The sequence below is a fragment of the Taeniopygia guttata genome, chromosome 7 (genome assembly GCF_048771995.1).
Source record: "Taeniopygia guttata chromosome 7, bTaeGut7.mat, whole genome shotgun sequence".
Taxonomy (NCBI): domain Eukaryota; kingdom Metazoa; phylum Chordata; class Aves; order Passeriformes; family Estrildidae; genus Taeniopygia; species Taeniopygia guttata.
Genome location: NC_133032.1, coordinates 7,832,822 through 7,857,963, shown reverse-complemented (window position 1 = coordinate 7,857,963; position 25,142 = coordinate 7,832,822). Strand labels below are relative to the sequence as shown.

Below are 25,142 nucleotides of genomic sequence, written 5' to 3'. Positions count from 1 at the left end.
CGGATTCATGTGAATTAATAGGCTCTCTTAGCAGGGGTACTGAGGGAGCCTGTTTCTCATGACAGCTGTGGCACACCCATAGGACTGCAAGTGCACAGTGGTATCAAGACAAACAGTGCCAGAGGTCAGTAGGTGTCTTGTGCCTGTTGCTGTAGCAAGCAACTTGGGGTGGCAGTAGTGGTGTCCGGGGCTTTGAGTGAAAGGCAGTGGCTGGGGAGGCCACAGAAGTAGATAAATGTAGGTGCTTGATGCTTTCACTCTCTGGGTGCCTGACTTCAAGTAACTTTGCATGGCTCACTTAGGAGATGTGCTGATCCTAATTATCAGCCAGGTTATATAGCAACTTACATTCTTACACTCATTCTGTCTTGAGTTGGAAATACTATTCTACTGATAAAAACCTGCAGTTTTTAGATTTTTCTCTGTTCATCCACCTTTGAGCCCCATGTCTCTGCTAACTGTTCTGCGTCACTGTCAAGCAGTGGTGATAAGATTCCATTGCTTGTTGCCTGCTATTGCTTGGAGCAGCAAGGTCAGCAAACTGTCTTGGTTGCTTTACTCTCCTAGTGGTAATAGCCAATTTTGTGGCTTTTGTTGTATGATACAGTTGATGCTTGCTTCTTGATAAGAGGTTCAGAATGTGTATTTTAAAAGTTCTTGTTAATAGCTGCTAAGGAGCAATCGTTTTGTTAGTAGCTATTTTAGCTCATTAAACAGAACTAACCACCTTCCTCCATGCCTGCCCCAGAAATATCAAGTTGTCTTGTCATTTAAGCAAGATAAGTCTGTATAACTCATGCTTTATCTCTTCATGTTCTCCCAAATACCGCTTTTATAGTAATATTACAGGATCTGTTTTGTCTCTTGTGCTTGAGATGTGCAAATGTGTTTTTCAAGACCTGTCAAAATGAAAGTCATGGAGTCTTGTAATGTGAGAATGTTATTTAGGCTGATGTGTAAGTAGTTACGTGATTCTTTATGGTAACAAAGTGCTTGCTTAGAACTTCAACTGTTTTCTGGGGAGCCTTGACCCCATAGCCCTCCTTGCTGAAGCTGTTGACAAAGGAATAATGGTTGATAACACAAATATGAGACTTAATGGAAATGCAGTCCTGACTAGGAATCTTTGCTGGATCACAAGTCAAAGACCGAAAAAATCAGTTCTTGGATTATAAGCATTTGTTAAAGACTTAATCCTGTCAGCTGTTACTTTGTGAATTAGTGTTGCTGTCAGTTGAAGTGATTAGTGTGAAATGTTTTAGGCCACTAATAATGCAGCGAAACTGGAGTTTTTAATATGCTTGTCTTAAATTTGGAATGTGTCAAAACTAATCTGAAGTCAAAGCATAGAACTGGAAAGCTGAGAACATCCTGAGTTAAGCGGATGCTGTGATTTCTCTGGTTTCTAGCTCTTTATATATTTTTACCTGTAGTGAAAGATTTTTTTTTCTTCAAAAGAGTACTGGAGACCTAGACTTAGCTCCTATTTTGGATATATTAAAGAATGATTCCAACTTGGATTTAATATTGATGACTTTTTTTTTTTCCCAAGCTGGTGGTTTGAATCACAGGTTTAATACAGGAAAGAATCCCACTTTATAGACAAGATTGTTATAGAGTACTGTATTACAGGATTATATCTAACTTGACAAAGTACTTTAAAAGATTATTTATAGGAACTACCTGAACCCTGGACATCATCCTACAGAACACACACTAAAGTGTTTTTTTTGTTTGGTTTTTTTTTTTTTTTTAAAGTAATGCTTTATAAGGTTAGTGCTACCCTGCTCCAGAGGATGCTGTTTTGGGTACCAGTCTAAAGCAGACATTTAACAAGTGAAGTAGTTTTAGATCAAGTTGCATACTACTGCCTCAGCTTTCCAGAAGAGAAATGGTTTTGCTAATTGGGGAAGCTGCTCCCTGATTAAAATGAATTAATTGTGAAGTATGTAGTGATCTGTGATACAACCTTTCCACTCAACTGCTGCTGCAGTAAAAACTCCTCTCCATAATGGTACTCTTCTGCTATTTAGTGTTCTTGGCTTACTGTGAGATCTCATTTTGGGTAGGTAAGGAATTCTCATTAGTGTACTCACCAAGAAGTCTCACTGACTGACTTTTATGGCAGCTTTCTGCTTTTATCTACCATGTCATAAAATAGACTAGCCAAGAAATTCAAGGAAATGGTCTTTCAAAAGACAGCACCAGTTTCAAGCACACATTCCTATCTCTCTTTGTACTTTATCATGTTTTAAAACACAGTTTAAGAATCAATTTTTTAAACAATTCTGCAGGTGTTGAAAATTTACTTTTAAGTTTTTCTTATAAGGAAAACTAAATTCAAAGTAGGCTTTATTGGTTGACTCTGTTCTGATGTTTTAATGGAAGGAAACTAATTAAAAAAATTATTAGGCAGAACAGTTGGTGGTGATATTGTGCATCATTATAGTATTAGATAAAGGTGCTAATGAATTGTTAGTCATGATGGATTGGTTTTAAGTTTTCTAGCTCTGCTGTACTACTTGTGCAGGTTGAAAAATGGGCCTTCCCACAGATAAGACTTATAGCACCTGCATTGCTGGGCACAGACTTGACTTAAAGTTGCTGAGGCTGGAAGACACCTGTGGAGACTGCCTAGCACAGTCCTCCTGCTGACTGCTACTCCTGACAGGCTTATTATCATCTCTAGGCAGAGCTTTGTGCACTCCAGCTTTTCTTATGAGAAAGACTACTCTCCTCCTTGCTGCTCTGTCCTAAAGGGCCTGTAGCCATCCACACAGCAGCACTGTAGCCATGAGAGCTATCCCAGCTCATCTCTGTGGTCCCAGAGAGGTTCTAACCCATGCAGCTACACACAGACCCCAGACATCTCCAGCTTGTTCCCTGTGCTGCATGCATTAGTGTATGGAAGCACCCTGTTGTGCTGTTTTTCCAGGAAAGGCACGAGCTCTGAGATGAGCTGGCTGTGTATCAGGATAGTAGGTTTTTTATTTTGGTTAAGTGTTCTGCAGAGATAGGAAATGTCTCCAGGAGCACACAAGAATAAATGCACAGTTTATATTCTGCACTAGTTCTGTATGTTCATGTGACCTGTCATTTGCTAGGTCATAAAGGGATGTGTACTGAGCTAAATATGTCCTAATTCTCTGTGTTGAAGTCAAGTGGTTCTGAGTTAATAGTCTGCCACCCAAACCTAGAGTTACCAAGCATGTTATATTGTGCCACTCTTAACTCTACAGCACTCTGGAGGCTGTGTTGAAGAGCACACATTTGGCTGTAAATGTTTTTATAGTGGTGGGCAGAGCACTCTGTGAGGGAGACCAAGGATAGCACTTCTCCCATAAGTAAAGCTCTCCACAGCTGTTTAGTTTTCTTAAGTATAGGGATACTGAAATTGCATAAGAATCCTGTACTGGTGTAATAATAATAATCCAGTTCCCATTTGAAGACAAAAATACTGCTTTTGGTTTGATATAAAGTGTATGAATACAGTAGTCTGGAAAACTGTCTGTTATTGAAAACATCTGCTCTTAGTCCAGTAGAAAGGTGGCTTATTGCATGTGCAGAATACCTTGGTATGGTATTCTCTACCTCATTGGGGAAACTGGAGTAAAGAAATCTATTTAAAGATGACTTAACACAGCAGCTGAATTATGGGTACTAAATGTCACTGTTGTTTTGTGTGATGTTGTTTTGTGTGATTGATTGAAAGATGGAGGGGAAGGTTCAGTGCTTGACACTTGCGTGATGTTGCCTGATTGAGGGAGCTTAGTGACTCACAGTATATATCTGTGAACTCCGACAGTGAAGTCAGTGAAGTGCTTAAAATAGTGGAAAGTACCTTCATAGGCTATAGGAAGGTGATCCCTGAGTGCTCCTAGGGAGCTGGGATTCTATGGTTAAGAGTGAGCTCAGGATAGGGAATTATTACTTGTCTATGTGCATCAAATGTGGTCTCAACAGTGGCTTACATTTCCCCAAATGGAGATGTGAGCATGAGAGATTAACTTCAGTTTGCTAGCAAGAAATGTAATTGTATGGGCAGCCACGTTTGCTTCTCCAGATATTACCTGAATAACCTTTGGGCTTGTGATTTATTGCAGCCATCCAGTTCACTAGGGAAGCATGATCTAGTGAGATACGTCCTTTGGGGAAGCAACAGGAGCAGCTCGTGGCCTGTCTGCAGTGTCTGGTGCCGTGTTTGTGGGACCAATGGGCTGGGTGTGACAGCCCCAGGACTGGGTAACAGTAGTGAGAGCTCCTGTAACTCTGTAGCACGCTTCTTGTTTGAATTGGCATTTGTTGGAGTTGGTGAAAGCAGTGGTAGTGATAACTTCCTTGTGGATTATATAGCTGCAGCTTTTTCACTGAAGTAACTGAAACTGTATAACCTGGTGCTGAGAAGAGATTTTGGTTATTTTGAGCTCTAGTGTGCCACTTAAGACACTGATTGTGTGATCTGAGATGTTTGGCTGTTGTATTTGTTAGGCTTCTGGAGATCCAGTTAAAAATTGGCATGAGAATAACTGTCTGAAGCATGTCACCACTGTCTCTTAGTGGTTTGGTGCACTTCATGTATGCTGTGTATTAAAGATGGACATGTTTCTGCATGGGTGAGCTTTCAAAGGAAGTGTAGTTGAAATACACTTTGCAAGTCAGTGGAAGTGAGGCTGTTGAGCAAGTCTGTTGCCCGAGTGTCACTTTTCTATAAGCCAAATTAACTAGTGTGAACAGTGGTGTCATAATTTGCCCTAAGTAATTAGGCAACTAGACTGTTAGCACCACAGTGACAAAGCCTTAGCATAGATATACTGATTAATGGCATTAACTCAGTCTTTGTGCTTGTAGAAGAATTCTATCAGGTTTTCTAGCAAGATCTTGTAGAGTAAGAGCAAAATGGTAGATCTCTCTCTGCTGTAGTCTGTCTGCAGTGTATCTTTTGGGTGTTAATATTAGATTTGGAGCTTTCTGAAAGTACTCGGAGAGGTTAGGCCAAATATCTCCCCACAGAGAAGTGGCTTTAGCTGCAATAGCACTACTATCTTATGACTTTCTCTCCAGGTAACACTATCTTGTTGAAATAAAGAATATATTCTATCTGGTGCTACATACACCCTATTAGTTGCTCTGTACTGAGTAATATGGAAAATAAAGTGGAGAGTGGTTTCTTACTTTTTCCCCCGTAAGACTCTATGTATCTATGATGCTTGCATGCTATCTGTGCAACAATGAGGCAGTTACTATAAATGTACTGCCTACATGCAATGATAATCTCTTCATACTGTTGGTACCTGCCTGTTAAGAGCATTAGCTTTATAGCATGACATTGAAACCTTACTTACTTTAATACAGATGTGTGTGATTTTTTTCAGGGGAGGGGGGGAAAGGGAGGGTGTATTCCAGTGCCTTAAAAGCACTGCTGGAGGGAAGTCCTTTTTCTTCTCTAAGCTACTGCTCAGAAACAAGTTACTTGGCTGTTTTTCTTTTACTGTGATGGAATTCTAAAAATAAACAGCCAACACAAACCAAGCAAACAACAACTGAACCCCCCCCCCAACCAAACAAAGTCAGATATTTAAATTCCCTAGGAACAGGGATATATGTTTGCTTATATTTCACTTCAGCATAAGATCCAAGTTTTAAAGGGCTGCTTTAAAGTGTTGCTCTTCTGAGCAACAGATCAGACTGATTCTTTCCTTCCACTAAATCTTTGAAGGTTTTAGCCTTGCTACAGACTTGGACAGGATTTAGTTCCCGTTTTTCTTAGACATCAAGATTATTCTTAACAAGGTTATTGGCTTGAGATTACTGCTGATGTGTAAGGTAATGTCTATTTGTAATAAGTAATCTAGACTAGTCCTGTACTGAATGATGTGAGCGAGCATATATTTAAGAATTTCACCTAGTAAGTAAATGTAAATTAAATGCCATCAGATTTACTTTCCAAGCTGTACAGATGCATCTCTGAAAACTTGTAAGAAGAGTTAACCTGTGCTTGGCAAGGATGGAGGGGATTGTGGGGAATGAGAGTATATACAGGTATTTTGTACTTAAAATGGATCACTGTTGTGGTGGTCCAGATCTGAACAAAGCCTTAAAAGATGGAATTATCAAGTCTAGCTATAACCTGTTGGAAAGAGCAGCATGGTACACTTCGTAGGTTGCAAGGACAATGATCAGTTGAAGGAGCAATGCACCTGGGAGTCTCTTGTTCTTCCTGTTCTTCATAACTGTAGGTGACAAAAAATCTTTTGTATACTCAGTCCACTCTTTTTAAAATCACTTGATCTTACTAAACAGTCCACTCTTCTCAAAATCACTTGATCTTACTTACTTTTTTAGTCTTAAGTGAAGAGCTGGAGATGGCTTTGCATGCAAATGTGTGAAATAGTGAAAAGTGAGATACGGTATGGAGACCAGGGTGTCTAATAGAGATTCTTAATCCTAATTGAAAGTGAGATACGGTATGGAGACCAGGGTGTCTAATAGAGATTCTTAATCCTAATTGGCTGGTATCCAGTGGCTGGATGTCTGATGTTATTGATACTGTTGGAATATTTTAGTGTGATAGCTGTGTCCTCTTCATGCATGCAGAGAGGGCTCCTGATCACAACTATATTAAAAATACTGTTTTTATACTCGCTGTGGTATTTTCCAGATGAGCAAGTCTTAGGGACTCTCCTGCAGTACAAGTTCATCTCACAGTCTGCAGTCTTTCTTATTATGGAAGCTAAGACTCCAGTCTGATTCTTTTCATGAAAAGAAATTCTGAATTGAAATGGTTCTTCAATCTGTGCCAGTCATTTCCCAAGCCTTGTAGGAGATGGAAAACAATAATGACCTGGCTTCAGGTTCTGGTTTAACCTTTAACTGCTTTAACATAACTGCTTTAACTTGCTAGTCCTGGTCTTGCTTCATGTGTCTGTTGGTTAGCAGTGTATATGTAGCTCCTGCCAGAGCATATTTGTGATAGACAATATCTGTAAGTGTGCACACAATTCTGGGGGGTTTAGGCAGGATTAGTAACTAATAATAATTGACTGAAATTGGTGTAATGTAACTTTCAGTGTATTAAGTAAATTTATGTATTCTGTGTCTTTTTCCTGTAATATTTAGGGATATGGTTGTTGCCACTTTGAACAAGAATATGACCTATATAAAGAGGTTAGAGCCTTTCATTTGTACAGAGTAAAGTAATTGCTTGCCTTAAATTCTTACTTTTCATTCTGATATTATAAAGTATTAAATTTTCAAAATCTGTCTTTATTGTGGCAACTGCAAGTCTACTAGTAGATATTAGGGAAAGAAAATGCCTGATTACCAAAAGTAAATCTGAGGCTTGGGTTTCACTCCAGTGCTCAGCACTGCAGCAGGATGGTGACTGTCCCCTGTGTAAGGAGTGAATTGTGATCAGGGTCAGGGAACTGCCCTGTTTCTGCAGCAGTATAAGTAACTGCTTGGCTGCTAAACCTTCTTTGGCCTTAGTTGTGCAAACTCTCTTCACATCAGCACTGAGGCGTGTGTGGCCTTGCAGATGTGACTGGCAGGCCCAGTGGGCTGTGCTGAATGGCTCTGCTGCAGGAGGAGATGGGCTGGAATAGCCAGGGGCAAGAAGGAGGGGACTGAGGGACAGGGGATGGTGATGGCAGCATTGGGTGATATAAATGGGGACTGCAAAACTACCCCAGTGTGCTCTGGGAGTCATTTCAAGCTGAATGAATTCTTTGATCCAATTAAACATGGCTCAGAAAAATCTATAAGTGCAACTGAGAAGGTAGAAACATCCAGCATTACATGGGGAAGGATATTATTATTATTATCAGGAATTTCTACCAAACACATAATGATCTCTCTTTAGCTTGGAAACCATTACCTAGACATATGCCAAGAGTTAAAATGATAGCACTGCAGAAGAGGACAGAGTAGCATTTGTAATTTTTCAGCCTGCATATCCTAAAATTTTCAGTGGTATTAAATATTCCACTTAATCTCAAATGGGTTTTTTTAGTTGAATTACCAGTTGGAGCATTTACAGTCCATTGAAAACTAATGGAATTTCAGTACTTAAATATTTTCTGGGTAACCTCAGAATGGCTGAGGAGCTCTTACGGTTCATAGCTCAGTGAGATTGTTAATTAGTTTTGTGATCCAGGGAATTTCTGTGACTGCATTCTTATGGGCATATCACAGAACCAAACACTTCAAAGCCTCTAATTCATATTCTGATAAACGAGGATCACTAAAATACCATTGCAAACCTTGTTCTTTCTGTGCTGGCTTTTGATGACATCATATTTAAGTCTTTATAATAGGTTGAATACCCAGATTTTCCTTTAAAAGTAGGTATCTGAAGGGTTTAACAAAGCTCCTCTGTCAAGCTATTGGGCTAAGGGTTTCTAGAATCCTGTTTTAAAATCCAAAGAATGGCTGCTTTCAGTGGCAGGATAGCAATGAAAAGAAATGTCCAAAGATATCAGCTGCACAGCAAGAGAACAAGGGCTGATCTCAGCAATGTTGAGCTTAGAGCTTTATTTCAGTTTTAAATCTCAAACTGAATGGAAGAACTAGCAGCAATTCCAATTAAAGCCTTTGGAGGGTCTCAGATTATTTTATTACAGCAGTAGACTATTTATTGGAAAACAGGTAGACTTAGTGAAGATTCTGGTTTTTTTTCCCTTATGTACTTGGATGAACTGTAGCAAAGTTTCTTTCTTGTGAAGTGACAAGAATGTTTTCCTTTAAGTGTTCTGCAGCTGTGGTGTCTTAATGCATGTGAAATAAACAGGGATGTGAGTGTGGTCTGGTTTGAAATACATGTAGTTATTCAGTTATAGTCTTTGAATCTTGGTATTAGGTAAACCAGTCCTGTTAGTAAACTGTGTTCTGAGCAGTTTTACTGTTTAGGTTGAGAAGAGGGTGGAGAAAAAGCAGTTTACTAAGCTGTTTATAAACAATTGCCTTGAAGTGCTCAGTTTCAAGGGACCAGGCAAGAATGACACATTGTGCAGGGGGCTTTAGTTAACCTGCAGAAATTGTAATCTGAACAGATAAAGGAAGGCTGAAATAGCTGGTGAGTTTAGGATTAGATATCTTACATTGAAGGTGGCATGGTTTGATTAGTCCTGTGGCCAAGCAGAGATCTTCAGAAGTCTAAATCAAAACAGCTGATTAGTAACTCCTGTGGTTTGAATTGTAGATTCTGTGCTTCATGTGGGCAGCCTGTGCCTGGTGTAACTTTCCTTTCTTGATCTGAAAAGCATCTTTCACCAGCATCACAAAGCTCCTATTGTGCGTAAGGCTGTGTGTTACCTATTATAGAATAAATGCAGCATTATCAAGTCAGTGGCTTAATCCTTATCTTTGAAAACTGATGAAACAGGTAATTACTTCTATTTTTCTTGATGAAGAAAGACAGCTAGGAAAAGTTTATTCTCTGACATGGCATCTGTCTAGCAGTTTATTTCAAAGCAGGGTGAATGGTAACCAGAAGAAGCCGCCTCCCCTACCTTACTCCCTCAAATAAACTTTCAGAAGGTTTGGGGTGTGGTGGAGTTTTTTTGTTTGTTTGGTTGTGTTTTTTTTGTTGGTTTGTTGTTGTTGTTTTTTTTTTTTTTTTTACACCTTATGACACTTAGAATATGAAATTCAACACGGTGTCATTAAACCCAAGGGTAAAATGACAGATGGAAATTAAATAGATTGATTGACTGCCCAATGAATTTCTTCTTGTCCTGTCAGAGGAGGGTGAATCTTGCTGGAAAGTAAACTGTCCCCAAAGAACAAGTAAAGAGCAATAGGGGAGATGAGGCATCTTACCACAGTGTTGTCTGGACACCTACTCAGAGGGAGCTCTTCAGCATGTGCAGTAAGACCCTTTGCTTTAAATCTATGCCCCTTAAACTGAAGGGATTTGGGTAATGTTTTAAAGCAACTGCAGTTATCACAGGTTCTTCTGAACACTGCTTCTTTTTTTGAGAAGTGTTGGATTTCCCAAGACTTACTTTTCTGTGAACAGAAGAGTTAATGTCCCCATCTTGATTGCCTCAAGGATGTTTAATGTACAGAATAGGAAGAAAATTCATCCTTGCCTACTCAGAGATAAGAGGAGAGAGCTTCCACTTGTGTTAATAGATTTTTAATTTTTTTTTTTTTTTTTTTTTACTTTTTTAACCTCAAGGAACTGTTAGAAGTGAGCTTTGAACCATGTTGTGTAAACTGTTTTTTGGGCTGCAGAGGTGGAGATAGAAATAAACAGTTGGCTCCAATGCCTTCTCTTGTTTCATTAAAATATTCCTATTATAATCTCACCATGCCCTTTTCTGGAGCAGTGATGTGCTGTCAGCCTGTTGTTCTGTAAACACTGGTACTTCTGCACTGATACTGGCTGTTAATCCTGTGTCACACTGCTTCAGCCTTGCCTTGTCCTCTGTTCTTGCCTCCTCACTGCCTGCCTGCTCTGGGCTGGAGGGGGCCGTGCTCCCTCTGATGCCACCAAAGCAGAGCTGCTTTGTGTGCAGCTTCTGGGACCTCACGGAGTGCACACTGCACAGGGTCTGTGTTGTGAGCATACTGCTGCATTCACGGGGTCCCTGTAGTCCTGATCCTCTGAAATATTTGAGTTTGGAACAGCTCTGCAGGGAAGATCAAGTACCTTGGCCATGAAGAGCTAGAGATGCAATCAAACTGTAAATGTTTATACTACTGGATGGATTTTGTTTAATATTATACTTTGATTATGAATCAGGTAATAGTGTAAGGCTGACCTTGCAGTTTCTATAGGCTGTTGTTTCAGTGGAATAGAGAAGGAAGGATTTAAATATGCCCTCCACTTACCTTTATGATGAACTCAAGCTTGTCAGTATTTTTCCTAAAATAGAACTATTCATTTACCATGGTCATGTGAAGATGTGGTATTTGTATTGACAGAAAGAGAAGTCTTTTCTCTTGGCTATTAGTAAGTTACACCTTTATTGCTGTTGCATAGCACAGTGGACTTAGTGCTGCTGCCTATTACATATTCCTAAGTTTGTGATGTCAGAAAAATGTCTAATTTGAAAACTTTGTATTAGATAACACAACAGTTACAACAATTTTAGGATGCCTGATAAAAGAATACTCACAGGTTAAAACCAGTCACAATTATATGAAAAGTAGCTAAGGGTCACACTCCATAAAGCAGCTTATCTACTACAGTGAAAGCCAGACTACTCTTGAGCTAGGACAAAACAGCATTCTCTGCAATTTAAGTACAGGCTGTGTTATTTTTAGAACACTTAAAGTCCCTGAACTGTCTCATTGTCTGGCCAATCTGTAGCCCTTTTTTCTTGGGTGTTTATGTCCAAGCAAGTTGAATCCTAGTTTACTATGTGGACAATAGGCAAAGCAACAACTTCTGGAGTTTGGGTGCTACCTGTTGTGTTTTTTCACATTCCCTTGGCAGGGAAATGTTCTCTTCCACTCTTGCCTCTCTGGTGACTAAGAGTTAAAAATCAGTCTCTGTGGCAATGGCTGAAATCACTGTCCCAAACAAATGTATGTTTGTGCTGTACAAGTAGAACCTATGGAGAAGTAGGAATTGTCACACCCCATTTCTGTACTAAGGAGTGTCCTGGATGAGGGAGCTGATGTATAACATAATAGAGAAGATTAACAAAGGAAAATATCTGTCTTCACTTACCAGTGTTTATCCCAGAATGAGCACTTAAAGATGATTAATTTGCATTGTGTGCATAGCAAACAGGTATGAATAAAAAACTCTGCATGGAAAAATACTTCTGCTCAGATGTTTGAAAAATGCTGTCCTGAGAGCACTTCTTGATTGTTGGCATGTTTGTTCTTGTATGCATGAGTAAATGAGAACTTCGTTTGATTTGTTGCTTTTCAGAACATCAAGTCATGACAAGGGGGAAAAAATAGTCACTGTCAGTGTACTGTAAGGGCAGTTGTCCAGACTGGTCATGGAATTGTCAGTCTCAGAATGCAGGGCACATAAACTGGATTGCTTGGAGCAAACTGCTTTCAGGGAGAGGTTTGGACTGGACAGTATCCAAAGGTCCCTTTCCAAGCTAAATAATCCTATGGCATGTTTGTAGGCTGACAATCCCTTAGTCTCTTGTTAATTTTGTTTAGGCCAGCTGGTTGTCCTGAAGTATATTTTCCAATTTACTACTCAGTAACTTCTACTGTTGGCCTTGTGTTTCCATACAGTAGCACTTGCTGATGTGGCAGTTGCAGTGTTTTTCTAGAGTAATTGTGTCCAGGTAAATTTGAGACTCCTGGAAGGTCCATTGCTTCTGTGCTTCTGGAATAAAGTGTGCTGCTGTAAATCAAGGCTGGTACAGCCACTTTCTATAGCAGTATTTTCTGGATGGTCTGCTGGTCTCCTTACAGCTCTCTTCCAGGATATAAACAGCTGGGGTCCTTTGTTCTTGTGTCCAAGGCCACAAGAATCTCTATCCTACCATCTACCATATACACATCATGTATCTGAAATATTCATATTTGGATTTTTTTCTGTGTGGGAATCCTGACTGGTTATACATCTTTGTTTCACTTATTTCTGCTTTTATCTTCTGTGTGCTGTCCTTAGAGATGCTGCTGTGTGCTAATCAGCATGGCAGCTGCTGCTTGTTCTTCTGGTACAACTACCATGTCTAGCTACTCTTAAAAAACCCAACCAACCAAAAAAAAAAAGGCAATATTATTTTTAAGGAGCCTCCAGTATTTAATTACTTGGCTCTCATAACACACAAACAGAGGCTTGTTAGCTAGGGCTTGTTTATTGAATCTTACTCCTTTATGGCTTAGCAACATCAGGAGAAGAATAGGAACTGAGATTTTTATTTTTTTTTTCTGTAAAGCAGGATTTTTTTTTTTCTAAGCAAATTAGATTTGCAGCATCAAAAGGCAGGAAGAGTGTAAAATAAATGGTAATGTCATGTCATGAGACTTTCTGCTAGAAGTTTTTGCAACTTGTTCCTGCCAATTTATTGTGTATCTCTGCTGTTTTCTTAGCCTACATAGGGAGAAGATCAAAAGCACATTTCTGCCTGTAAGCAGATCTAAGGTATAGCTGTATCAACATTAAAGAAATACTTTAGAAAGGTGTAATGCCTTATAACAAGAACAATAAAAACCACTTAATTTCATATCTTTTGAGAAAGTGTGAGTTTTTCTTTTGAAACTGCTCTAGACACTAGTTTTGTAGACTGGGTTTACAAATTAAGAGTAGCTTGTTAGAAACCTTAGGCACCTTTATTAATCATAGTGTTGTCACAAATAGAAGGCATTTGATTTAATACCTTGCCCTACTCATACTTTAGGCATGGTTTGCATGCCAGTGCATTGGAGTGGCCCATTCTTTAGGCTTGCAGGGCAGGGTTTTAATCTGGTCTTTCAGCACTTGTGAGACACTTTACCTGTATGGTACCCTGATGTCACCAATGCCATGGATGGGTGACTGTGCTGCTTCTCTCTGCAGATCTGATTGGTTGCCTGGCACCTCGTCTGTGGCAAGCAGGGACCATGGCTGCCAGCAAGAGCAAGAACCAGAGTTCCTTGGCCCTCCATAAAGTAATTATGGTTGGCAGTGGAGGTGTGGGTAAATCTGCCCTCACGCTTCAGTTTATGTATGATGAGGTAAGTAACTTCAGTTCAGCTTCTGCAAAGCACAAATTCATATGGCTTGCTAAGCATTTTTTTGTGGGACAGGGGAACTAAATGTGATGAGCAAAAGACCCGATGACCCAACTGGCAGGAGTAGGATGTAGAAAGGTGGAAGATGTGTCCCCTGGGAACATCTCTGGCTAAAGGTGACAAAATTGATGCTTATTTGTGAAAGAACTGTCTTCAGAAGTCATGCATAATGTATGGGTGCTTGTGTATAGAAGCTGTTACTACTTGGAGTTGAACTTTAATTTTGTAATTTAGGTCAGTTAAGGCTGAAGTGAGAAGTAAACACGCTAGCTCATTCTGAGCCCGGTGATAAAGTAAGCATGTTCATAGCATGAATTCTTCCATACTGGTATACAGGCAGCTAGATTAGGCAGCCCACACTAGTATGTGAAGGAATACATGATCCTGTAGTTCAAAAGTTAGTATTTATATAGGTTGTCCACACATACTATAGTACTGTATCTGAACAGGTGGTGTAGTCATTAATGAAAGCCAGCCAGCTTAATTGGGCTTAATTGTTGTGTTATGAGGCTGAGAAGCTCTTTACCTCTCTATTTCTCCACTGGATGTGTGCTGTTGAACTGGCAGTGGCTTTGTGGATCTGATCAATACTGAATGGACTGTATGTGTCTGTGTAATTATGGAACAACCCTTCGTGTTCAGCAGCTGGATGCTTTCATCTACACCTGTTAAAAGTTCAGATACCTGTTCCTGAAGTATATTCAAATGCATTTTGTTTAAGTGGGAGATCTAGATAATGCCAGCACATTGCTGGTAACTTATACTGCAACTCTGTTCTTAAATTGTACTGAAGTTGCTGACAGTATTTTGTGTAGCAAAACTTGACTAGGCAAGTTGGCTCTTTGATGTATTAAGGGCTTAAATAATTTGCTTCTAATAGTAACACTAAAAAAAAGTGGTGGAACTTAGTGGCTGACTGAATTATGAGAAGGTTTTGGGGAATTTAAATATCACTGAAGTGAAAGAAGGAAGATGGACAAATAGTGAGACTGTTTGACAGTAATTCTAAATACTGATCCCTTTCTTGTCAGTTTGTAGAAGACTATGAACCTACCAAGGCTGACAGCTACAGAAAGAAAGTAGTTCTGGATGGTGAAGAAGTTCAGATAGACATTCTGGACACAGCAGGACAGGAGGATTATGCAGCTATCAGAGATAACTATTTCCGCAGTGGGGAAGGGTTTCTTCTTGTCTTTTCAATAACAGAGCATGAATCCTTCACAGCAACAGCAGAGTTTCGGTGAGTAGTTTCTCTCCTAACCAGGGGAAGTTACCCAGTTCCTGTGTTGCTCTGACAGCTCTGCCTAAAAGCTACACCTCTTTATTCTTTGTCTGTTACCATTTAATCAATAAGAGTGACACCTGACCATTTTTCTCTCAGTAACTGATAACCTAAACCGCAGTATTCAGCCTCTGGCTTTAGTCGTCTTTGTGCCTGCAGCTTATGAGTACACCATGCCAGCAGCAACTTCAGGCAAGTAACAGATTCTTGGACTCTTAAAACAGGCATATTCCAGCCAATTTTCAGTCTTCATGGATGTGAAGTTTAATTATCTTAGAACAGTACTTCTGGAATTAAATCTGTCTTTTGGCCAGGTTTCAGACACAGTATTGCTTACTGCTAGAAGCAGGTGCTCTAAGGAAGGGAAGGATTAGCCTCCACTCTCAGGTATGGATTGGTGCCAAACAAGGGTTGGCAGCCAAGCATTGCTATTGTAGGCAGATGTATTCCTAGAAAGACACAGGGTACTAGTAAGCACTTCAGTTTTTCTTCTTGGGATTAGCAGTTCTGATGTAAAAATTGGCACCAGACTGACCACAGAAACTGCTTGTGTAGTTTGCGGGGTAGATAGAAAAGGATTTAGCTACTCTGGCTTTAGAATTCATGTAGCCACATTCTTTAGGGCAAGTGTTCTAACTCTTTTTGATAATACCTGTTGCCTCAGTAGAAGGTAAACTGGAGATTGCCTGGAACAGCTGTATAACTTGAAGGAAAACTTCCCAAAGCACAGGGAAAGTTTAAGAGTGCCTTATGCTTGTCAGAATAAAAGCTCTTAATCCATCTGCCTTATGTTCCCTTTGCTTCAGTGGTACAAGTTTAACAGATACTAATTGTAATGGAAGTGCTGTAGCTGAGGACACTTATTTCTAGGTTTTCCTTAAAGCTAAGGAAAACCCTCCTTGCACTCCAGAACTTAACATATCATAATACTCTTTCAACAGTAGTGGAAGACCACAAAATCTTTCATGAGGTATAAAAATACTGGTCCTTCTTCACATAATACTTCTATGACTTTGTTCTGCTTCAGAAGGCTGACAGTCATGGGACACACAAGCAGAGCTCAGTTTGCTCTAACTGCAGCTCTGAAAGGAGCCAACAGTTTAACTGCTACAGGACTGTGAAACTGAGTATAAGGACTCTTCCTAATGTAAGATGGAAGAAAAGGTCAGGTAGCGCTCAAAGAGCACAAAGAAAATGAGACAAGCAGAAGCACTTGGTTTTGGCTTATGTGCCTAAGTGAAATATAATGTTAAACCCAAAGTTTAAGGCTTTGAATGAAAGAGAGTAGGAGTATTTATCTTGGCAGTTTGATTTTTTTTGTCAGACTTTTTTAACTAGGTTAATGGTGTGTTGGTTCAAGATTCCAGCACAGCAAAACAATGAAAAAGCAATGCTAGCCCTGAAGATGGGCAAGAAGGGCATAAGAGCTTTGTAATGCAGAATCTCCTACTTTTCAATGGTTCAGAAGTAAAACAAATAGTGAAATTAGTTAAATGGAATATTTAGGCTGACATGCAAGAACCAGCTCCTTGGTCCAGGAAGGAGTGTGGAGTGGGTAGTACAAGTCACCAGCATCCCAGGCCAAACTGCAGAGTGGTATTATTTGCTGCAGAGCAAAAGATTCCAGAATTCTAATGCTCTGGGCAAGTTGCATACTGAACACATGATAGGTTTGTCTTTAAACCCTAGCTCTCCTGCTGATGCTATGTATTCAGTGTTTGCTTTCAGTGCCTCTTTAATCTGAAAATGTGTGAAGATGCAGTTAAATGCAACAGCAGATTGTCTGCTTCAGCGTTAATGCTATTTTAGAGTATCATGTACTCTCCATACATTGTTATTTTGTAGATGGAAGATGCGGGCATCTCTCTCTGGGGAGATGAGAGGGTGTAGCACTGTGCTCATGCCTTGTTTAGGTCTTTATAACTATTTAGAAATAGTTTAGAGTGGTAGAGTTCTTCCAGCATCCTAAATGGACAGCAGGATGTGTCAGTCTGGTTTCAGATTGTGTTTTACCCAGTACAAACTGAGACTGGTATGCAACATCACTCCATCTCCTTTCCTGGACACTGGTACATCCTCTTGGCTTGACAGGTTAATGCTGGCAGTTTGAATATCTTCCTGGAGTCTGTGCAGGAGGAAGGCTGCTAGCATTTTAGTTCAGAATTGTATAGTAAGTCTCTCCTTTGGGTAAAGTTTAGGTAGCCATTAGGAATGATCTCTGCCAGGCCTGTTTGCAACCTACTGCCTTGGCAAAGACTTGATGTTTCCCAAACCTATGTAGGGATGTGATGCAGACTGTGAATTAAAGATGGTGACTGAATGCCAAGGTAGAACTTGGCAAATATGTCACTTATACTCTTTTTCCTCATTCAGATGTGAACTCCTGCCAGTTGCTCTTCTGCCATACTCTTCTTTCCTAGAACCTGATTACTCACTAACTAAATGGTAAAACTGCCTTCCTGCAAGTGTGAGGCTTTCAATAGTGTAATTGTAAAGCCTTTAGCATTACTAATATCGGAATAATTTTAAAGTGTGTGTCCAACTGCTGGGAGAAGTCCAGTTGTGAGCACTAATAATGTGCAGACCACTTGATCCACTCACATAAGTGTGGGAGTTTTGTTGCTGCTACTAACACAGATATTTTTATTTTGAATACCTCATGCATTAGGGAACAGATCCTGCGTGTGAAGGCTGAAGAGGATAAAATCCCTTTACTGGTAGTGGGAAACAAATCTGACTTGGAGGAGCGCAGACAAGTGCCTGTAGAAGAGGCTCGAAGTAAGGCAGAAGAATGGGGGGTGCAGTATGTAGAAACCTCTGCCAAAACTAGAGCAAATGTAGATAAGGTAAGAGAAATGACATCTGCTCAATTAGATCACTACTTGTTTAGTAGCTGACTCTTGCTGGGACAAAAGCAAGTCTACAGTTTGGTTTCTGAAAGCCTAGTTTATTTAAAAAAAAAAAAAAAAATGAACTTACTGGAATGTGTGCACTTAAGCACATACCTAGCTTAAGGGAACCTGAGATCTGGAACAAGTTCATGCTATTGTCTTGTTTTAACTGTTTGTACCTGAACCAATAATTTTAAAATAATCCTTTGGGTAAATGGTTCTAAGGATTTCGTAAGTATGTTATTTTGTTTGTAAAGTGTGTCCTTCTAATAACACCAATCGATAACAAGGTATGGACAACTAGAAATTGTTCCCCCTTCCCTGTAAAACTACATGTAGTGTGGTTAATCTTAAAAATTTTATTCTTGTTTTCTGCCAAGACTGCTTTCATCTGTGAGAAGAATTTTTTGTTGTGTCCTGTCCTGTTTTCACTTGTCCTTGTGGTATAGGACAGTTATTCTCATGTTATTCTGCTGCTGGTTTCTCGCATAAACAGTGGTAGTGGGATATTCTTGAAGAGAAATGAATTATGACTATGGAGTGTTTGTCCTGTATAGAGGACAAATCAATTTCAGTCATCCCCTTTATTTTGTTTGTAGTGAGGAATTCCTGAAGAAAATGGTGCCTTTTTACTTCACCAATTCATGGAAGATGATATGAAATTACTGTTTGCACACTAAGGGCTCCAAATGTGTCTTATTAATATGCATCTGTTTAAAGATTACAAATTTTAAGCAATTTTCTCTTTGGATAAAGAACACTTGCAGCTAGCTGTACTCTTCTGGACAGCTTCCTGTTCTTCTGTATTAGTTCACTAGTGGAAATGCTGTTGGTGCACAAGTTACTCCTTCTCTCATTAAAGCTACAGTATATGAAACTCCTGAATTGAGATGTCTTGATTTAAAGATTGTGGCATAATTTCAGTTTGGTGAAGTCACCGTCAGTCGCATAAACTGGGTGGTGTAATGAAACATGGATATTTTGACTTGCTTTTTCCTATAAGCATCTCATATTACTAATGAATGGCTAGCCAATTTTATATTTAGACTAGTTTTCTGATCAGTTGGGATTAACAGCAGTGGAGCTGTGTGTCTGGAGTGTACTAGCATGGTGATCTAGATTTGCTGTTACAGGTCTTCACTGGATAGCTCATGTGGCAAACTGGTTATCCTCTGTATAAGCACTGTTAGGTGCATTGAACAACAAGATATTTCTCTTTGTGGTGATTGTGTGTTAGTACTGTGGTAGATTAAAAAAAAAAACTTAAGTGGGTTTTGAATTACAAACAAAGCTACTTTTGATCAGTAGCATGGTCGTGTTTCCAAGTATCAAAGGCTTGAGAAGTCTCTGTTTGGAAAAAACCACACTTTAGTTCTACAGAGTGATGCTAAACTCTTATTCTGTAATCATAAAAATAATTTTAAATAAGAAAATAAAAATATTTAAAAATAATCCTAAAAATAAATACCCAGTGACTGTACAGCAAAACAGCTCTTGCATCTTAAATGGTATGTACCTAGGCATCAGGAATACAGGGGTGAAATTGCCTAAGTTTTAGATGAAAAAATTAGACATGAAAGGAAGCATGACTTTCTCTGAATTTTTCTTAGAACATAATTTTGAGAATTTTTGTGCCCTGTCACTTGAATGCTGCGCCTTTGTAATTATAGACCAAGCAGAATAGTAACTGCATGGAAAAGACTGGACTAACTGATTTCCAAAGTTAACAGCACTGGAAATGCTTGCTAGGCACAGACAAAAGTTCTCATGAGCTCTGAATGCTGCTTTTGTGCAAGAATGGTATTTACAAATCCCTTAAAACTGGGCTATTGAATTTTTTGATAACCAGGTAAGATTGTACAGCTTTTTGTCACTGCTTGACACACTACATAATTCTGATGTTGAATTTGTCACAGGAATCTTTGTCTAGACTTACTTCTGCTGTGTTGAGTACAGTGTGGTTCTACATCTTTATTTGCTGATGAATACGGTCATTTTTATCTGCTTTCTGAAGGCTGATGTTGTTTAATATTTCTCTGTTTTTCCCTCCTAGGTATTCTTTGATTTAATGAGAGAAATAAGAGCAAAGAAAATGTCAGAAAACAAAGACAAGAATGGCAAGAAAAGTGGCAAGAACAAGAAAAGCTTTAAAGAAAGATGTTGCTTACTGTGATGCTTTGGAACTGTAAATATCTATCTACAGCTGGCAGGAATAAAATACCACTAAGGATATAGGGCTGGATTCATGAAAGGAAGTCTGTATTGACTCCCTTATCTTTTGCTTTGCATATCACACCTTCAAAATGTGAAAACAACTTTGCAACCATTTCCAGTATCCAGCAAAACCTTTGCCTCCTTAAACTGAAATGGGCTCCATCTTCCAACTTTCAAAACTAGAAATGGTTTCAGAACTACAATCCTTCTGCTTGGTTACACAATGTACTTTTGTATTAACTTCCTTCTAATGTTTCTCTGTGTTTCTCTTGAACCTCTATTGGCCTTAACCAGCACAGCTGTTCAGGTTCAAACACTTTTTCTTGCTGTTGCTGCCCTCCTTGATGGTGCAAACTGCAGAAAGGCTAGATGACACCTAGTAAAGGGTTTGAGTCTACATCTTCTCTTAGTTGTCACTGATATTTCTTACACTGAAATCTGCTGACTTCCTCCCCACACTCCATGTAAGAAATAGCAACTGACAGTTGAGAGTCAACTCAAAACAAACTTTCGTCTGTGTTCTTTTTAGTCAATACAGCATTCATGAATCAAGCCTATGGACTCAATTCAGACTTACTTAGGAAATGCAAAAATTGATATTTAAATACAGGCTAAATGCATTCCCTGCTGGGGTCTGTCTTCTCATCCTTAAATTAGTGGTATGGGATGAGAAAATGACTGTAAGCCTTTCTTCAAAAGGAATAGTATTATCACCATCTCCCTGAAATGCTCTCCTGGGTTTCTTCCATGTATTGTCTTGACTCAATTACACTCTACATCTGTCATCCCTCCCTTCCCTCGTACTGGAATAGTGGAAATAGGTGTTGATTTAATCAGTTATGTTTATATTGGAACACTTGTGATGATAATGTTGGAAAGTGAGAACATCTGCATCTGTCTCCTGTCTTGCTGAAGATGAAAATGCTGAATAAGGGTGGATCCCATCACAAAATCATGACCTGGAATAGGTGAGGCATATATGTTACCTCTCAATGATTAGCTGGTGAGTTAGCTCTATGGTGTCAAAAAGCAAATGAAGTTAAGCAGTTGCCACATCTATTATTCACTGTTCCTGATGCACAGCAACCTAGCACATGGTGAGTTTTGCTGTCAGTTATGCAGTGGTGGTCATGTCTGCTCAACAAAAACAGTCTAGAAGTGGAAAAGTCAGTACATAGCAGGTTCTGTTGTCATCTGAATGAAATGAACTTTCTGATGCAGTTTAAATGAAGTGCAGTTGCCAAAAATCACTTCTGTCACTGTGGAAAAGAACTCTCTTCTGGTTGTGGAGTTTCTCAATGAGTTATGGCTATCTTCTGCCTCCACGGAGTAGACAAACTTGGAGAGTAGCTGTATCTTGCTGGTAACTGGATGCTTAAAACACAGTTGCTTGGTGAAAGAATTTAAATGGTTGTTCAATGAAGCTCACTGCAGCACTAAATTTACTAATGGTGTTTCTTCCTGAGATGGAGTAGTGAATACTGTTCAGTACTTAGTGTTTTAATTTGAAGTTGAAAAATATTTTTGCACGTGTACTAGATTGCTTTTGTGCATTCCATCTCTGAACATTGAAAAAAGTAAGGCATGATCTATATCAGAACCTCTGTTGACCTGAGGTTTCACAGGGACTTATCACAAACTCATTGTCTTCCATAACTAGTTCATCTTGTCAGGCAACTCATTGGATTGGGGAAACTGTACTAAATAAAAGGTGCTGTAATCTTCATTCTTGTCAAATTAAATTCCTTCTTTCATACTCTTATCTTGTATGGGCAGAAAGAAAGGTTAACCAGGTCTGGAAATGCTTCTCTGTGAACAGTATAATTAATTGTGAAGTTGGCTTTGGAATGCCCAATAGTCTTTTGAAGCAGAAGCTGTAAGCCTGCTGGCTTACAAAAGCCTCTCACTTGAGCTGTGTCACCTGTGTCTAAAGCCCAAGCTTTAGGACACTGGGAGCTGTAATACATCTAACAAATTTTCCTCTTGAACTTCCATGGATAAAAGTCCATTTCTGACTCTATAATGTGCATACAGCAAATGAATGTCCTCTTCTGGAGGAAGGCAACTCAGTTAGTTTGGTTTTAGTAGAGACTTAAAAGTTAAGTCTTTAATTAACCTAAAGGATAAACAACAGTTGAGTTCACATTACAAGCTTATCTAGGTCAAGCCCTCCAAGGTGGGTTGTAAAATGTGTATAACACAATTGAATAAACTGTCCTTGCTGTATGAATAATGAGTTCAGCAAAGCTCACAATGAGCAGCTCAGTTATGTTGGCTCAAGAGACTTGCATGCCTTGACCTTTGATCTCTATAGTCTTAAAGTACCTGACAGTATTTGCTAGGACAGAATTATTTCTTCTCAGAACAGCAAGTCTCTCACTGGTGTTCTTAGAGTCCATGTGCTGTTTTCACTCAGGTTATTTTTTTTCTCCAGCTGATAAAGCTATGCCACTGAGGTAGACTTACCTGGAAGGAGGTGCTTGCTGTTTCATGGCTTGATGCTGCATCTCTTGGTGTTCTGTTCTTGTCACGTGCTTCAGAAAGACTAGGCCTGGAGACTAAATAAAGCAGCTTTTCAGTTTTCCTCTTCTGTACTTGCGACAAACTCAGTTTAACTTGCCAGTTACAGCTGAAAACACAATAAACAAAGCAGCTACCTTGCCTACTTTAGAACAGTGCACAGCAAGCTTTCTGACTTGTACCAGAAAGGCAATAAAACTGGTCCCCTGGAACTGAAATCCTGTTGTCTCCAGCTCATGGTAGAAGTGCCTGAATGTAACCTTCTGAATAGGGGCAATATGATTTGGGGGTTCTTGAGTGGCTTCCAGGTGTGCTTCACTGGACATCAATGGATATCACCATCAGGTGGGTTGAGTGGAGTGACTATAACATGGCACAGCATCCTGTGAGGAGTGTGAATGGAGCTTTGAGTAACTGGGGGTCAGGTACATCAAGTAAGGAATCACTTTGGCAGCAGGGGGTGTGTGGCTGCCTGCTGGCCCTGCTGTGTAGCTGAGGAGACTGAAGGCTGGATTGAAGCTGACGTATTATATCAGCCTTTGCACGTTGGGTAATTAAAAACCACGGCTTCTCTTTGTTGGTATAATGTGCTCTTAAATCATTTTGGAGCATGTCTGTAGGCAAGTAACTGGATATTTGCAGCTGGAGGTCATGCAAGACTTGACTATGCACTTGCACTTAAGCATTCAAGTATTATTCTTGCGCAACAGCTTAACATGAAGTCAGGGAACTGTTTACTGCTACGTGCAATCTTCCATATGTGGCTTAGCGTCAAGTGCTCCAATTTTCCTTCTGGTTTGAGCAGAGCAGACAAGCCCCTGTTATAACAAGGTCTAAGTCATTATATGAAAAAAAGCAGGACCCTGGGACTGCAAAGGGAGACTTGACTCTTGCAGAGGAGCATCTCTCCAGTTGGGAGTACAGATGCAGCAAGAAGTGTGTTTTCAATGACTTGTGCCATATGTGTTCTTATACAGACTGGGACACCTCTGCTGCAGTTTCTAGGGGAACTCTTGGCTTGATTGGGAGAAAGATGTATGCATCTATTTAGTGGGCATTAAACTTCAATAAGATATTGGTAACCATCTGAAGTTCCAGTTGAGTCCTAGCTGGCTTAAATATAATGCTTAAGAATACTACAGGTCCAAGGTACAAAACTGCAATCTGGAATGCAGTAAGAGGTATGTAGGGGGGATATGCATCTAACTAAATGCTCACCCAGATATTTTTTAAAAGCTTTTCAAAGCATTAACCCAGTTCTTAGGCCTGACAGGTCGATCAATTCTTGCTCAAAAAGAGGATACTGTTATCAGTTCAGCTCAGAACTTATGTAGACAGAAGCTTTCCTTAATTCCTATAAGCATATGTTGCAGTGTTCACCTCCTGTTGACTTCATCGTTGGGAGAAGGAGGGAAGAGGAACAAATAAAAAAGCTATGATTTTCACCGTAATCTCCACACTTCATGGAAATGGCAGGTGTTCCTCTTGGGAGGGGAAGGTGTTATCTCTAACACCAAGTGAGAAGTTTAGTGTAGAGGAAGTGATTGTGATTGCAAGACTTAATGAAACTGCCTCTAAACTATGTATGCTGTACTATACAATGTAAATTCTTATTTTTTTCCTTACATAGCTTCAGAGCTTTGTCTCTAACTTGCACAAACATTTTTAATGTCTGTAAAACTGGTCACTTTTCATTATCATGCTAATACAACTGATTTGTATTACTATTGATAATAAAAAGAAAAAATGAGCTTCATATCTGTTTGTTATTGATTTTTACAGCATTCTAAAAGCATACCTAATCTCCACATTCTTGAATGAGCCAGCCACTGATTTTCAGTGTCAGTAATTAACCTTTCTATCAAATATATAACAAGATTATATTGCAGACTATGGGAGGGGAGGAAGAGGTGACTGAGACACTCATCATTTGCTTTCTGGAAATGATATGCATGTTTTTCAGGACTGAATTGACATAGTTTGATTCATTCACAGTTAATTTTCCAGAAATTAATTGGATCAGACAGCCTGTATCAACTATATGAATGACAGAGTTGCTTTGTCTTTTCTTCAGACAATCTTGTGCCTTTGAGTAACAGAATAAGCAACATGGCGTGGAAAAAGTAGTCCTTAGTCTTTTGAGTGTGCCAGACTCCATCCTCTGTGTAGGTTTGTGGTGAATGAACTGCAGGAGAGAAGCTGAGATGCTTCTGAGGCAGAATGGCTCAGGACAGACTCACTGCTCTCTAATGCCACTTAATTTGGAGTGGCAGAACAATGGGATTCAAAGCAAACTTTCAGGCAGTTTCTGCCACCACTGCTGTACAAGTTGGAAGTGGAACATTCTCTAGCTGATGACTTCTGGCCAAGGACTACAGCAATTTACATAATCTTGTTTACATGGTGCTTGCCTGGTGTTTGCCCCTGTGTTTCTGATTGCCACGGTGGTTTATGTTGCTCTCCTTCCCAGTGAAGTAACTTTTAAAATACACTGTGGCAGAGAAAGGGTAGCATGGAAAGTGTTGTGTAGGAGGCAGGAG

At 39.6% G+C, this 25,142-nt stretch overlaps 1 protein-coding gene across 2 annotated transcripts in view; it reads left to right on the top strand.

Moving 5' to 3' along the window:
* RALB (RAS like proto-oncogene B) overlaps positions 1 to 24,358 on the top strand; it is a 47,681-nt gene extending 23,323 nt beyond the window's left edge. For both annotated transcript variants that reach the window (XM_030277223.4, XM_030277219.4), the window contains exons 2-5: positions 13,481 to 13,638; positions 14,727 to 14,935; positions 17,646 to 17,823; positions 19,922 to 24,358. In XM_030277223.4, coding sequence (XP_030133083.1) covers positions 13,525 to 13,638; positions 14,727 to 14,935; positions 17,646 to 17,823; positions 19,922 to 20,041 — 621 coding nt within the window. In that variant the 5' untranslated portion in view covers positions 13,481 to 13,524 and the 3' untranslated portion in view covers positions 20,042 to 24,358. The remainder of the gene's footprint in view (positions 1 to 13,480; positions 13,639 to 14,726; positions 14,936 to 17,645; positions 17,824 to 19,921) is intronic.
* The last annotated feature ends 784 nt before the right edge of the window (positions 24,359 to 25,142 follow it).